The sequence below is a fragment of the Rhipicephalus microplus genome, chromosome 3, assembly GCF_043290135.1.
Source record: "Rhipicephalus microplus isolate Deutch F79 chromosome 3, USDA_Rmic, whole genome shotgun sequence".
NCBI lineage: Eukaryota > Metazoa > Arthropoda > Arachnida > Ixodida > Ixodidae > Rhipicephalus > Rhipicephalus microplus.
The window spans coordinates 253,992,591-254,009,593 of NC_134702.1; the positions used below are offsets into that span (position 1 = coordinate 253,992,591).

Consider the following 17,003-nt stretch of genomic DNA (forward strand, 5'->3'; position numbering starts at 1 on the left):
CGCATTCCATTCTTCTAAGCGTTGTCCCTATTTCATCTCAATCCTATTATTCAGTCCCGAAAATGCCAAATTATTTAAGAGTCATTCCATTTCCAGAGTGGCAACTCTGCGACACTGATAGATGCGTAGATAGACGTCAAAAGTGCCTGCAGTACGAATATGAAAGATTCGTATTTATTACGAACTCGCTTTCAACGACTACAATAATGGATCTTAATGACAGTAGAAAATACTTCTATAAGAGGGGTTGTATGAATTTGTGTTCTGAATAACTGTGTGACTTTCAATGAAAGGTTCATAATACTTTAACACGATAGCAATAAAGAGCTCGTTTCACAGAAATTCTGGCTTCGGAGTAGGTGTCGGCGTCGTTGGTGGCGAGTGAAACATTATCATCTTTGCGTGGCCAGCAAATTGAAAAAGATGCAAATAAAAAACGTTCTTGCCGGTGGGGATCAAACCCGGGTCTTTGCGTGGCAAGCGGGTATTCTACTGTACAGCCATGTCTTTTTTTTCTTTCCTGGCATTTATTAAAATATTTCCGCATTAAAGACAAAACAAAGCAAAATATGTACAACCACATGGCCCCAATAAGCGCTCAAGTGTAACTAATAAACACTAACGAGTAGCAAAGCGTAAATTTTTCACAGCTAGAGTCCTTCACATCGTGTTACACAAACAAGAAAAGCGTGAGGTCAGACACCTCACCAAGCTGGAATAACAGTCTGGTCTAGAGTCTACGTTCACCTCTTCAGGCACACACTTACGTCAAATGGCTATTCACCTCAAGGACACAGCCATGCCTCTGCTTGTGAATGCAGTGAAAATAATGTCCTATTCTTGGAAATGCAGAGAAAGTAACTTTTATGCTTTGCAAACACCCGCGTCTTGTATACATGCTTCACAATACTACAAGAAATAATGCCGAAAGATTGCGTAGTACAAGCGTACACTGCCGTGAGGCGGTAGAACATGGATTATCATGACGACTTCATAGTTTCAAGCCAGCCACCCACTAAAAAAGGCACACACGCTACTACACCATCAAGGCCACATATTGGGTGGATACCGATTTCCAAAAAACTTTGTATTGCCTTCGGCAGTTATACCAGCCTGGCTTGGTCACTCAGTGAAGAACATAAACTAATCAACGGACGTGCTCGGTTTAGAGGTGAGAAAAACAGCGTCATATTGATTGTACTTTCTTGGCTAAATTTGGGTTCTTGCCGCCAACTTTTCGGGTTATTGGTTTATAATAATCTTAGTTCTTACACATTAACAATTACTAAAAATCTTTTTTCAACGGAAGGAATAAGATACCGGTGTGACGAAAACAATAAGTGACGTAAACGAACGCCTACTTCCTGCGCCACTTTTTGTGTTCGTCTCGTTTCTATTTTATTCCTTCTGCTATACATGTACCTATGAAGCCCACAAAAAGTTCTTTTGAGAGTTAGCAGCATGATGCCTTTTTTTGATAACTATTGCCTTCATAGCTTTTGCTATGTAGGAAGTTAAATGCATATTTTTGTACAATTTATTGCTTGAGTCGGGCACAATTGCAGAAAGTTATAAAAGTATCTAAAATTTTTAAGACAAAAGGCTTTATATTATTGCTCTTTTTGAAGTGCGGCAATGACGTCATGCATAAAATTATTAAAAAATTGACTTGTGCTTGCTAAGTAAGGGCAACCACATACGTGAACTTGTAGGTATTCTGTGCTAGTAAAGCACTTCTCTTTTTTTAGGTTATAATGACTGACGCGTGCGGTTACTTGTCTTCAGGAACGTCTACAGCATTTTACCCATGCATGCTAAGTGTGCTTAGAGAGGCTGTCCGGTGACTTTTGGTATATCCCATTTTCATTTTGAGCCCTCGCCCCTATCAGCCGAAAACCCCCTGCTACAACTATCCAGCTTCATTTTACCAATTTTCTGCCAGCGTGGTAATGAAACAGCTATACCTGCTGAAAGGTGACCGTATAGTATCCACTGGGCTGCAGGTTGAGGGCATGCTTCTGCCCTGCGCTGCTTGTGTCCACGTGATGCAGGCCCAGATTCAATTCGTACGTATCCATCTCAACCACTGATTCCTGGATCCACGTAACAAGCAGGTTGAGCTCTGCGTGAAAATCAGAGGTCACGGCTTTCTCAGGAGGCAAAAGTCTGTTTAAATGAGCAGTACTTTACGGGGCTATAAAAATTGAGCTTGGCATAATTAGTTTCACTAGTTATTCCACTATACGTTGAAGTAGTATAATCTACCTATAAGAGTTCGAGACATGATGATGTATTGCCTAAAAAATCAATACTTTTCACATTACTCAGTTTTGCACTTACGGCCACGTGAAAAAATATCATTGACATGGTGGCCCACCTAACTCGTGCCAGAGTCGAAAAACATGCCGACACACTTCATAATGATGCTACCTTATGCATGTTGTTTTGACTACATTTCGTGTTGTGAAAAATTAGTGAGAGGAATTAACTGACCTCTAAAGCACCAGAGCTGCACAAAAAATTACACCATCTTCTGTTAAAGAGATTCATGTGTATATGCGAAGCACAAGCAGCGGGCGCTAACGCTTACACGAACTGCGGCGTTGACGCTCGTTGCGCCGTTGCGCAGGAGAGAAACCTGGATTAGCACAAAGCACGCAATGATAAACAGGTGGTTCTCACTGAAACACGCAGGTCGCTGCAGTTGTGGGCAATGTGAGACAGGCGGCTCCGATTTGACACATAGAGCCGTCATCCGCTTTTAAATAACCCGCACGCGGCGATATTTATTGTAGAACAACGAACAGGAGAAATCTCCCACATGCACTAACTCGAAGCCCAAGAGCCAGTTCCTATAAATACGGAGTGACCAGTGAACTTTTGTGCAGTGCGAGCTGTCGGTATTTCAAGTGCGAAGCATTTCGTAACAATTTTCGGCGAGTTTGACCGCATCTGTCTATCTATATATCCCCCGACTATGACATATAGCTTCCCTAGCTGTTTGAAATATTGGACCTGTACATAAATTGGTATGGCATAACATGACTGTATGACGAGCATAACTGACTAATCAAAGCATGAAAAGTTTGATATGTAAGTCATGAATCTCATGATTTACATTTCATGATCTTGCTGCTCTTGTGGTGGTTTCGTTCACTTGAAATATCGCAAAACTGGTATGATTTGACATGACTGCATGGCAAGCATATTTGACAGGCCCTCACGTTGAAACCATGACATGCGCGTCATGTAAAAACATGACTACATGCCACGCTCATCATGCACTCGCGATCGTTTCATTAGCTTCACATACACCAAGTTTGGTATTGTGTGACGCGAATGGATCATGAAAGTAAATTACTGGTGCAAACAAGAAAATTATGACATGAGGGTCTTGTAAGAACACGACGACATGCACGTTCATGATGCGCTCGCAGCCGTTTCTCTAGTTTCACATATACCAAATTTGGTATTGTATGACGTGAATAGACGGCAAAGAGTACTGACATGTTCAAACATGATAATCGTGACATGCGTATTGGGTAAAACATGACTATATGCTGTGCTAATAACGCACTCTCGGCCATTTCGCTAGTTTTATATAAACCAAATTTGGTATTACGTGACGCGATTGGACAACTGAGCACAAATGCCAGAGGCAAACGTAATACTCATGAGATGAAAGTAACGTACGGCACAATTTACGCCCGCCTCGTAACGTTGCGTAAATTTTATTGTGACAACTCATGCTCATTCGTGCTTGGCACATCATCAATTTCCGCCGTACGTGGGATCTACCCATTCTTCAATCAAGAGACTCGATGAGGGCGCACGCATACGCAATTGGGGTGTAAACGCCACTAGGAGTGATGTCAAAAGGCGAGAGAGGGGGGAGCGAGCGTAGAGTAGCAGACGCTGCCTGCGTGAACGCATCAAGGCCAGAGAGGGGGGGGGAGCGTTGGAGGGGAATGGGGAGTGTTGCGCAAGAGCAGTAGGATTGTAAAAACGGGAGACAGGGATGCCCAGAGAAGTGAGAGGGGAACATAGGAGAGGAAAGAGAGGTAGCGAACAACGCGCATACGCAATAGGTAGCAGCCACACGGCACACCGGAATGTGCTCGACTATAAGAACCTTCGCATATAAAAGTTTCAATAAGAAAGTTGTTCACTGGTTTGCTAAATCTTCATTTTCCTCATATTCTGCATTAAAATATTTTCTTGCTTTCTGCTTTTGTTCATGAAACAGAAAGAAAAGACGCTGCGTATGCGCCTGCACGCCATGATTCTAACGCTAACTAAGGTTTCACATGCAAACGATCATAGCCATTGGCCCTGGCGGGGGTCATGACAGCGATAAGCAGACGCGGAGGTTATTGCTTGCGCTGCCACGAGCATGACGTTCTCCTTGCACAACCACGGTCATCGCCGCGATACTCTCGCTTTTTCAGCTGCAGCACAGCTAGCGCACAAGCGGGTATGTCACATTTTTTCGTTTTGTTTTTGTTCTTGTATTTAACAGAATCAGCAGCTACCAAGCGACAAGAAGCCTGGCACAAATTAAAAAGAAACTGTCGATTTGAATGCTTTGCAAACCGATCTAACACTTCCCCAATAAAATGTTCTGTATAGTTTTGTAAATGTTTTTGTATATGTGTTGTTTTGTATATGTTTTAAATTGTTTGTATGGTCTTGTTGTGTTATAAGTTAATTAGGTGGTCTCGTTAAATAAAAAGACCAACAACTAATTTTTCTCGACTCACTTTGTTACGACGCCACCGTAAACACACTTTTTTTTGTTTTTGTAGCTGCAGTCTTCATCATTATTATCCTGACTACGCCCAATGCAAGGCAAAGGCCTCTCCTATGATCCACCAAGCAACCCGGTGTTGTGCTTTCCGCTACAACTTTATACCTGCAACCTTTTTATTTTCATCAGTCCACCTGACCTCCTTTCTCCCATTCGTGTGTTTGCCTTCTCTTGGAATCCAGCCAGTTACCCTTCATAACAAGCGGCTGTCTTGCCCGCGCGCTGCGTCACGGCCCATGTAGCTGATGTAGCTTATTCCAAAATGATATAGGTATTTTATAACCAGCGTGTTTTTTTTTTACCTGAAAGCCTTTCTACACAGACGTGTTTGACCTCAAGCAACGCTGATATGTAATAGCGTTACCTTCTCTTCTCGCGGTTCTCGAAAGCTGTCACTGTACTGTTTTCGCCGGAGTACCCTCAACAACGCTTTAACACCTTCATTTCGAGCTTTTCAACCAGTGTCCGAAATAATAAACAGTTGCATTGAAATAATGTGGCTTTACGCCTCTCAATATATTTGTTCCACTTTGAGTGCACCAGGAAAACTTAGTCAAGACAAAGGTTGTTATTCTCTCGATGCTCAAATATGCACGGTCGTGCCGAGCAGCATCACACGTCATTTTGGAGATGAAGTGTAGGTAGCAGAACTATGTCACCCCGAAATCTCAGCGACCTGAAAACGCAAATATTCGCTGGAGGCAACGCAGTAGAGTGCCTCGTCATCATATTCATCATGGTTTCCTAACTGCAGAAGCCGTGTTCTTGAGTACGGGAATGAATGAATGAACAACTTTATTCGTCGCTTGTTAAAGGGAAGGGAGCTATACGAAGGATGGTGCTGAGCAGGAACTACTTGAACTACGTCCCAAAACCACCATATGAGCACGAGAGCCGCCGTAGTGAAGAGCTTCGGAAATTTTGACCACCTGGTGTTCTCTAACGTGCACCCAAATCTGAGCGCACGGGCCTACAACATTTCCGCTTCCATCGGAAATGCAGCCGCTGAAGCCGGAATTCGATCTTGCGACGTGCGGGTCGGCAGCAGAGTATCTTAACCACTAGACCACCGTGGCGGGGCGAGGTCTCGCTCTGCGGGCCCGGGCTGTCGCAGAGGTTGCCATTGGTCTCCTGGAATACGGACCCTGCCCGTTTTCATTGCATTTGAATAATAAATGTTTTCGTTATCATCACAAGTATTACTTAGGTGTCCTTGGTATCATTGTCGCATGACTTTATTAGCGTGCTTATCACTGCTGATTGCACTCCTGCAGCACTCACAAAAGCGTAACGCTGCCGAATACCGCATTTTTTACTGCTTCGTCAAAATAATTGTCACTGTTATTTACAAGCCGTCCACGTAAGATGGCCACATGCCATGAAAGTGCTGAAATTTTGGTCTTACCAAAGTAAAGTGGGTTCTGATGTACATACTCCATGCCCTTATGTTTTCGCCAGCTGAGGGTATAGCACATAAACTTCGGTAGTTGAGAGTACGACTGCTCGATGGACCTGCAAGGACATAAACATATGCTGTAATTTTCGCGCAACCTCAAAAAATGTGTTCACACAAGCGCTCTCTCTCTCTCTCTCTCTCAATCAGAAGTATTTTATGGCAAATTAATTCCCCTACCCAATAATTTCATGTGACCCGTACGACATAATCATATATATATATATATATATATATATATATATATATATATATATATATTGAAAAAGAACGGTGATAGGAATGTTTTGTAGATTCCCGCTAGTGGGTCCGGTGGTTTTTCGGGACGACAACGAAGCAGGCATCTTGCTGTACAGCTGATCCTGAATACGCTCTTTTCGCTGCCGTAAGCTGCTGTCATCTTTTGTTCGCGTTGCACTGCGACACTGGTGGAGGAGCTGGGCCGTGACACTACCCGATGCTTCACACTCCTAGTGGGAGCCGTTCATCCAGCCCGGACGTGCCTACTGCAACCCCTGTCCATCGATTCAGTCGTCGGCTACGAGGTATTCCTCCAGACTACAACCCCTCGTAGAAAACCTCTACCGGACATCTAGAAATGGCTAACACCAGCCCCCAGCCTGTACTTCTCGGCACCAGTCCTCCCGCTCCATCCCAGGTAACGTTTTTGAATCACTGGAGCCTAAACGCTTTGGTGGTGGCGCACACGAAGATGTAGAAGACTGGTTAGACCACTATGACCGTGTTGCGAAGATCAACCACTGGTCTGCTGAGGAAAAGCTCGGCCGGGCCTACTTCTATCTCGACGACAGCACTCGTACTTGGTACGAGAACAGAGAAGGCAACGTGTCCACATGGACCGACTTTCACCAGAAGATGGTTGAAACTTTTGCCAATGTCGACAGACGTGACCGCGCCTACCAACTACTAGAGCTAAGGGTCCAAAAACCCAATGAAATGGTTGCCATGTTCGCCGAGGACATGACACGTTTATTTCGGAGGGCTGACCCGCAGATGACTGAAGATAGGAAGTTGCGCTACCTCATGCGTGGCGTGAAAGAGCAACTGTTCGCCGGACTTCTGCGCAACCCGCCAAGCACTGTAGAGAACTTCATCAAAGAAGCGTCGGCTATCGAGCGGGCCCTTCACCAACGCTGCCGACAATATGACCGCTTCTGCAGCAGCCCCCAAACTCAGGCCGCCGCTGTGACGTTTGACAGCCATAGCTGCTTACGTGACATGATTAGAGAGATTGTTCGTGAAGAATTGCAAAGGCTGCGGACTCCGGTAGTGGACACACCCATGGCATCTGTCGCTCAAGTCGTCCGTGACGAAATCCGCCAAGTGTTCTCGACAGCTGATCCTGCCCCCGAACAACGTCCCATGACGTACGCCGCCGCCCTTCGAAGCTCCCCACCCGCTCCGCCTTCATACTACCCCCCACCTGCAACTGTTCCTTGGTCACCACCACAAGGGGAGACACCGTGGCGCCAATCCATCCAGCCCCCATACGACCAGTCGTCTTCTGGCTTGCCATGGCCTTCGTCGCGTGAGGAGTCATCACGGCAGCCACAGCTTCGCCGAACAGACACCTGGCGCACTGCCGACAGACGTCCACTTTGTTTCAACTGCGGAGGTGTAGGCCACATAGCCCGCTATTGCTGGCACCGCGCCGATCCGTCTCGCCCTTTCAGGCCACGGTATGACATTCGACATGCCAACCAGTACGTATCCCGCCGTGGAGATGTCGGTTCTCAAGGACCTCCGGTACTCCGACACCCATTCGACGGCCGCCGTAACAATGATGACGAGGCTATAACTGATTACGAGCCGGTCCCCCGACATCGACCGCGCTCTCCTTCTCCTGCCCAGTCACCTTCGTTGCAGCGCCGCACTTTTGCCGACACCAGAGGAGCGAGGTCACCCAGCTCACACCGGCGAAACTGAAGGCGGCGACCTCAGGGGGTAAGGTTGCAGGCTGTCAAGACGAAGAAAAAAAGCCCCCATTACTTTCACCTCAGGACGCTGTAAAGCCGACAAGACGTTAATACCGACGAAACTGTGACCCCAGGCCTTACCGTTCTTGTGGATCGGACAGCAAGTCCAAGCTTTAGTCGACACCGGGGCTGACTTCTCTATTATCAGTGATGACCTTGCTGTACGCCTCAAGAAAGTAAAGACAGCGTGGACGGGACATCACTTAAGGACGGCAGGCGGCCAATTACTGATGCCTGTCGGAATGTGCACAGCAAGGCTCGACATCGGTGGCTCTACTTTCGTGGCGACGTTCGTTGTTCTCGCTTCATGCTGTAAAGACATGATTATCGGAATGGATTTCTTGAGAGAACGTGGCGCCGTGATCAACATCCCTAACAGTGTCATTACATTTCACAACAACAGCCCTACTTTAGTCGATTGATCAGAGCCGAGACATACGTCTTGTTCAGGGCCTTTGCGTCTGACGGATGACGATGTGGTCGTCCCGCCACGATCGTGTACGCTTGTTTCGGTGGCAGGGGATGAGCCGTTTGACAGCGACGGCATTGCTGACCAAATAAGCTCACTGATATTTAGCCACGGTATTTCAGTTGCTCGAGGTCTCGTCACTGTCACTGCTGGACGCACAAACGTGCTGCTCACTAACTTCAGCACTGAGCGCCGACATCTCCCGAAGGGTACAGCCGTCGCTTACTTTGACACTACTGCGGAAATCCAAGGCAGTTTATCGGCCCTAGACGAAGCACCTCAAGAAGAATCACTACCTAACCTTGACGTTGGTACTACGCTGTCAAGGGACGAACGAACGAGACTTCTTGAGCTGCTAGCCGAATTCAAGGACTGCTTTTCATCGACATCACGGGTCGGTCGAACGCCGCTAACAAAGCATCGAATAATTACCCACAACGCAGCAAGGCCTATACACCAGAATCCTTATCGTGTGGCTCCAAAGGAACGGGAAGTGATACAGCAACAAGTCGCTAAAATGCTTGAAGATGATGTGATTCAGCCATCACAGAGCCCGTGGGCATTGCCTGTAGTATTAGTTAAGAAAAAGGACGGTACCCTGCGTTTTTGCGTGGATTACAGGAAGCTGAATCAAGTGACTAAGAAAGATGTGTATCCACCTCCACGTATTGATGACTCCCTCGATAGGCTACGCAACGCTCGCTACTTTTCTTCAATGGATCTCAGAAGTGGATATTGGCAGATCGAGGTAAACCCAAGAGATCGGGAAAAAACCGCTTTTGTGACGCCGGATGGTTTATATGAATTTAAAGTTCTACCGTTTGGTCTGTGCTCAGCGCCCGCTACTTTTCAAAGGCTCATGGACACTGTACTTTCAGGGTTAAATGGAAGACCTGTTTAGTTTATCTAGACGACGTCATAGTGTTTTCCCCAACATTTCACGAGCATCTCAAGAGGCTAGAAGTTGTTTTACGAGCCATACGATCCGCAGGCCTCACAATGAAACCAGAGAAATGCCTCTTTTGTTTTGAAGAACTGCTGTTTCTCGGTCATGTCGTCAGCTGTACCATCGTTCGGCCTGATCCCGAAAAACTTGCGGCCGTGGCACAGTTCCCAGTACCGTCCGATAAAAAAGCTGTCAGGCGCTTTCTGGGCCTATGCGCCTACTATCACCGGTTCATCGCCGACTTCGCACGGATTGCGTCGCCGTTAACTCGCCTCACTAGAGACGACGCCACCTTTGAGTGGAATCACGAACAGCAAGCAGCGTTTAATGACCTCCGCCAACGTCTTCAAACACCTCCAGTGCTTGCTCACTTCGACGAACAAGCGCCAACAATGCTTCACACTGACGCAAGCAATGTAGGCCTCGGAGCTGTGCTTGTGCAGTGGCAAGAAGACACGGAACGAGTGATCGCCTACGCAAGCGGGACGCTAACACGCGCTGAGGCCAATTATTCAACAACTGAGAAAGAATGCCTCGCCGTGGTCTGGGCAGTTATGAAACTTCGCCCGTACTTGTATGGCCGCCCTTTCAAAGTTATAAGTGACCATCATTCCCTCTGTTGGTTGACTAATTTAAGAGATCCAACCGGCCGATTAGCACGGTGGAGTCTGAAGTTACAAGAGTTTGATATGACGGTCATACACAAGTCTGGGAAGCGCCATACGGACGCCGACTGCCTGTCTCGATCACCAGTACAGTCAGCTTCTCTTTCTGACGACGACGATATGGCCTTCCTTGGTGTTCTCGACGCGTCCACGATTGCTCAACAACAACGAAGTGACCCTGAATTGCTTGATTTGATTAATTACGTGGACGGACGTTCTCCGAGGGCACCTAGAGTCTTTGCAAGGACATTATCGTTGTTTTGCTTACGCAATGGCATCCTCTACAAGAGAAACTTTTCGTCCATCGGAGCTCCCTATTTGCTCGTTATATCTGCACCCCTTCGAACTGAAGTGCTCCAAGCATGTCAAAATGAGCCGACGTATGGCCATTTAGGCTACACACTCACAATGGCAAGAGTACAGCAGGGATACTACTGGCCACGACTCACAACAGCCGTCAAGCACCACGTTCACACTTGCATCGATTGCCAGCGACGCAAGTCACCTCCAAAGAGACCCGCCGGTCAGCTGCAACCAGTTCAGGTTCCACGTACACCATTTGAACAGGTAGGAATGGATATTTTAGATGCGGAAGCATCTTATACTCGCGCCTTGTAGTGCGCCGTCCGCGCCGTCCACGCCGTCCGCACCGCTTCTCAAACATTCGACAGCTGACGCGCGCGCATGCGCCGTCGCGCCGTCGCCCACTCTTCCACCATCTGTGCATCCCTTCCTCCTCTACACACCGCGCGCGCTTCACTCCTCCACCATCTGTGCACCCTTCCTCCTCTACACACCGCGTTCGACATCTAGAATTCTCCTGATTCTCCAGTGGACGCGCATGTGGCGTCGCGCTTCGAGAACATTCAACAGCTGACAGTGCATGCGCCGTCGTGCTGTATATATACTCAAGGTCGGCGCTCGCTCGCTCAGTTGCCGCTCGTCGGTTGGTTTGTACGGCGCGTCGAAGTCCAAGGTCGCGGTGAAATGAATTCCAACGAATCCACAAACACAATGATCGACGTCCCTTCGACCAGCGCCGCCCTTTCGCATACGTGTGTACGTGTTCACTCATTTAACACCCCCTCCTACAACCACGTTAACCAATTTAGCCATCGACCCAAGTAAGTCGCAATTTAACACCCCATTTCACAACCACGTTAACCAATTTAGCCATCGACCCAAGTAAGTCGCACTTTAACACCCCGTTAACCAATTATATGGTCCGCATCCTCCTCAGTGTTCCCCCGAGGGAAGCTGCGGGCAATTTTTTAGGACCCCTTCCTACTTCAACTGCAGGGAATCGCTGGGTTATAGTCACAACAGACTACCTAACCAGGTATGCCGAAACAAAAGCTATCCAAAAAAGCACCGCCGTGGAAGTGGCGAGATTTTTCATAGAAAATATTGTGCTACGCCACGGTGCTCCGACTATCGTGATCACAGACCGCGGAACAGCATTTACGGCAGCCATTTTAGACCACGTCCTGATGCTTAGTGGAGCGACTCACCGTAAGACCACTGCGTACCACCCGCTAACAAATGGACTAACGGAGCGCCTCAACAAGACGATTGAAGACATGCTGTCGATGTACTTGGATGTCCAACACAAGAATTGGGACGAGATTTTACCCTATATCACGTTCGAATACATTACGGCTAAACAAGAGACGACTCACATGACTCCATTCAGCTTGGTTCATGGACGGGAGGTACGGAATATGCTGAATGTGATGTTGCCACATGAATGGGACGCTACCGACACAGGCGCTGACGTGTTCACTGAACGCGCGGAAGAAGCTAGACAGCTCGCCCGCTTACGGATCCACCAGCGACAAGACTACGACGCAGGCCGCTACAACGCTCGCCATAGAACTGTAACGTACAAAATCGGTGACAGAGTGTGGGTTTGGACACCCGTACGAAAACGTGGACTGTCCGAGAAGCTGCTAAGGCGATATTTCGGGCCATACCGAGTATCGCGCCAGCTAAGTGACGTCACCTACGAGGTTGTCTTCGACAGTCCCCTATATCCGAGGCGTCGCCAGCACCAGCCTGAACATGTTCATGTAGTGCGTATGAAGCCGTATATGAGTGACTGACTGCACGTTAAAAAAATACTGTGCGTCTGAATCAGCATCGGGGCGATGCTCTTATAAGGAGGGGCAAGTGACACGTGTTTATATAAAAAAGAACGGTGATAGGAATGTTTTGTAGATTCCCGCTAGTGGGTCCGGTGGTTTTTCGGGACGACAACGAAGCAGGCATCTTGCTGTACAGCTGATCCTGAATACGCTCTTTTCGCTGCCGTAAGCTGCTGTCATCTTTTGTTCGCGTTGCACTGCGACAATATATATATATATATATATATATATATATATATATATATATATATATATATATAGGTATGGGATATGGCACAACGGGAGCGTTGTCAACAAGGATAAATATACTTATTTCCCAACACTTTCGGGAGGGGACCTCCCTTCATCAGGGGATGAGTTATACTGACATGAACTTCATTGCTGCCGCGTCCCTCTCGCCTTGAAAGACGTTTGCGAGAGTGAGAGGGAACTGGAAGAAGGAAAAAAAAGAGAGAAAAAAGACGAAAAAAGAAAGAAAAGAAAGAAAGTAAAAAACAGGAAGAACCACTGTCAACACTGAGAGAAGCCAACTGTCTGTCTACATCCACCTACGGTTCATATCACGTGCTGTTCAGTTCTTGGCGTGTGTCGGGCCACCCAAGATTGTCGCCGCGGTGCCGGGAGGGTCCGGGACGGCGTGCCTAAAGAAAGGGGTTTCCCCGTAATTGGTCGTTTGGTCGTTCGGCGGGCGGCGGGCGGTGTGTGTAAAGGAAAGGTTTCTCGTTAATGGGTCGGTCGGCTATTTACCTTTAATCTTCGTCCGTTTCCCTTCAACGGTCATGAAGTGGTAGGCGAACGTAAACACTTTGTATGTGCATGTGAAAAAAAAAGAGGACAGTGTACACGTACGAGTCAGTCAGAAAAAAGCATGGTCTCCAGCTATCAATCTTTGTCACCAATTTTCTCCTGGCTTACTTCTCGGAGGCAGTTGAGTTTTCCGGGGTCCTCATTGATACCGGCTACTAATGTACGAAATTTGAAAATAAAATATGCCTCACGCTGTTCGCGCTCGCGTCTGTTTGAAAAACCGGACTGCAAAAGAGTTACGCTAATATTTTTAAAACTGTGGTTTGGCAGGCGCAGATGTCTAGATAAAGGTAGCTTCAGCAGTGAAGTGGCGTGGTACCGGTGATTATTGAACAGCAGCCGAAATGGCGTGTCTGTTTGGCCGATATATTCTTGTCCGCAGATCTTGCAATGTAGCATGTATATTACGTTACGGGAGTCACAATTAAGGCTTTCAGTTATGCAGAATTTGAAATCCGAGAAGTTCGCTTTGGATTCACGTGTTGTGAGCATCTGTGGGCATACCTTGCGTCGAGATTTTCCGCAGGGATGGCACCCTGATTGAATTTTGGGGGTGTTTGTTTTTGCCCTGACAAGAATGTCCTTCAGATTTTTATCCCGGCGGTACACCACGTGAGGTGGCTTCGCGAAAATAGAAGTTAGTCGTTCGCTTTGCCTGATTATGTTGAAATGGCGGGAAAGTATGTTGTTGATTCGTGGCGCTGATGAGGAGTAAGTTAGTACAAGGTTCGTTTGGGAAGTCGTTTTAGGTACTTTGTTTGGTCCCTTAATTATATCATTCCTGTTCACGTTGCGAGCACGTAGTATGGCATCGTCAATAATGTCTTCCGGATAATTTTGTTTCAATAAGGAATGCTTTAGGTGTTCCGCGTGTCTGTCAAATTCCCGCATATCGGTGCATATTCTTCGGTACCGGTAGGCCTGAGAATATGGAATACCCGTTTTGCAATGCTTTGGGTGGCTGCTGTTGAAATGTAGGTACATTTGACGGTCTGTAGGCTTTTTGTAAAGGTTTGTTGACAAGCGGTCATTTTCGACCGTGACAGTAACGTCCAAAAAGTTAATGCTAGTTTTGGAAATTTTGTGCGTGAATTTTATTGACGGGTGGCATTTGTTAAAATCCTCTATGAAGCGGAAAAGACTTCCCTCATCATGGTTCCATATCATAAAAATATCGTCTAAGTATCTTCTGTAGTAGAAAGGTTTCAAGGTGCGTCCCTCAATGAATGGGATTTCAAGTGAAGCCATAAAGGTGCTCGCGAAGTTTGGGGCCATTTTCGTGCCCATTGCAGTGCCACTGACCTGAAGGAAATGCTTGCCGTTGAACTCAAAATGGTTATAATTTAGTACAAGTTCAAGAAGTGTAAACAGTACCTCGCCATTTACACTAGTTGATGAGTCAGATTTTACATATTCAGAAACCATAGCCGCTATTCCGTCATGGTGGGGTATGTTGGTGTACAGTGAGCAGACGTCCATGGTCACCAGAAAACTGCCGCCTGGGATGTCGAGAATTGAGGTTTCGCAGATGAAGTGGTTTGTGTCCTTTAGGTAATAGGGAAAATTTGGAGGGATGTTTTTTATTAAGGAATTGATGAATTCTGATATATTTTCTGTTGATGTGCTGTTACTGGATACTATCGGACGTCCCGGATTACCTGCCTTGTGTATTTTGGGGAGTAAAGAGAATCGACCGGGAACAGAGTGGGCCGGTAACATTGCTTTTAACATTTTGCCGGTAATTTTCTCGTCCCGGCGGAGATTGTTTAGGGTTACTTTTATCTCCCTTTCAAATTCGGGAGTCGGGTCCGTTGGAAGTTCTTTGTAGAATTTTGTGTCTGATAGCTGTCGTTCCCCTTCCTTTAAGTAGTCCGACGTATTTAGAATTACTATGCAGCCTCCTTTATCAGCCGGTTTGATAGTAATTCCAGTGTTTTTTCGTAGTTCATCGAGTGCCCTTCGTTCTGACATTGATATGTTGTTTCGAAATGGCCGATTTTTTCCATACGCTCTGATGATATCTTTTTGAACTGCTGATATATACATATCGAGGTGTTTGTCCCTCTGCTCATCCGGACACCATGATCTGTCACCACCAATCACTCTATTCTCGTTCGTACAGTCCTTGCGATCATGAAAGTATTCACGGAGGCGGAGATTACGCGCAAAGTTATCGAGGTCTTGGTACAGTTCAAATTCATTGAATTTACCGGATGATGGACAAAAGGTCAAGCCTCTCGACAAAAGTTGAAGCTGAGCGGGTGTGAGTGTTGTGTTTGACAGATTGAGTACATTTTCCTCATAAGTTTTCGGCTGCTCTTGGCTATCACGTGGCACGGGAGTGTCAGCGTCATATTCGAGAGTAAGGATGTTTTGATTAGGATTGCACTGTGGTTCTGAGTTCCCATTTTTCTCCTCAAAGTTAGGTTGAGGTACGGGTGGTCCCTGGTGTTCTTGTACGGCCTCATTCCTATTTTCCTGTTGCAGAGCAGTGGAGCTACTGCAATCCCGCTTGAATTTTCTATCTTTTACTACTGAAATTTCGCCTCTCTTCTTTAGTTCATATCTTTCCAGTTCTCTTGCCTCATGCTCTCCGAGATTAGATACCAATTTCTGCGTGGCCTCCGTGACACTGTGTTCGGCGGCCTTACGCTCACAATGGTCCGCAATGACCCGAGTCAGTTGCAAGGACGCTTCTAGTAATAATTTTTCCACTTCCCCCTTTCTGCTTCACTTAGTGTAGACATTGAGGGGTTGCAGGCTAGGCGGAGACCCTTAGGTGCAATTTCGTGAGATAGATATTTGTTTAGTTGTTCTGCGTGTTTTTTGTATTGCACCCGCTTTTCAATGATTTTCCTAATCGATAGAAATGAGTGGGACCATGCGTGTTTAAGACTGCCCGTACCTTTTGTTTCCCCGTGTCATTTGGAAGCCGCCGCCTTGGTCTTCGCCGCATTCGTCCGCCTGGTGTTGTAAGGCCTCGCTGGTGGGAGTGGCGACGTCGTCACTGCTGGGACCCTGGATGGCTCTTTGTGTCCCTCGGCTCCCTGTTGTTGAGTGGGTTTGGCACTGGAGTTTGCCGTGCAAGCCGTTGCCGCCGATCTCTGACTCACTGGTGGGACCCGCTGGCTCGCTGGCCTCGCTGGTGGTAGTGGAGACATCGTCACTGCTGGTGCCCTGGATGGCTCTGTGTGTCGCTCGGCTTCTTGTTGTTGAGGGGGCTTGGCACTGGAGTTGTCCGTGCAAGCGATTGCCGCCGATCTTCATGCCGCCGACGTCCATCGCAGCTGCACCCTCGTGTGCTGTGCCAGTAGCGCGACCCCCTCGAAGCTTGCATGTAAGCCGTCAGCAGCCAGGAAGCGGCGCAGCGGGAGTGTTGAGAAACCATGTTCGACGTAATAGACGCCTGCTCCCAACAACCCGTAGTGGCAGAGACGGCGGGCCTCTCTGCTGAATCGCTGTACCTCCATATTAAACCGATTCATTGATTGCCAGTTCGAGTCCCGCCGTCGGCGATTGGGTGCGCGAGGTAGTGGCAGACTAAGATGCAGTGTCTTGATGTTCGGGCGCATCTGCCTCATTCGCTTCAATGCCTCCCTCAACGAATCCAGTGATCTTGAAGAGCTCGTCTTCAGGATGTCCGTGGTGCCCACATGCAGAAACAACGTGTCCACCCGGTGAGGTAGGTACTCAAGTAGCGCCGGAATGTCCGAAA

General features: G+C 47.4%; 1 protein-coding gene across 4 annotated transcripts in view; it reads right to left on the bottom strand.

Annotated features, from left to right (window-relative positions):
* The window catches only part of LOC119159444 (uncharacterized), a 633,480-nt gene that overhangs the window by 515,126 nt on the left and 101,351 nt on the right, over positions 1–17,003 (bottom strand). For all 4 annotated transcript variants that reach the window (XR_012894521.1, XM_075890909.1, XM_075890908.1 and 1 more), the window contains 2 exons: positions 6,213–6,319; positions 1,965–2,122 (listed from right to left, as the gene is read on the bottom strand). Coding sequence is in view for 3 of the 4 variants with exons in the window: in XM_075890909.1 (XP_075747024.1) it covers positions 1,965–2,122; positions 6,213–6,319 (265 nt within the window). In the remaining variant the exon portion in view is untranslated. The remainder of the gene's footprint in view (positions 1–1,964; positions 2,123–6,212; positions 6,320–17,003) is intronic.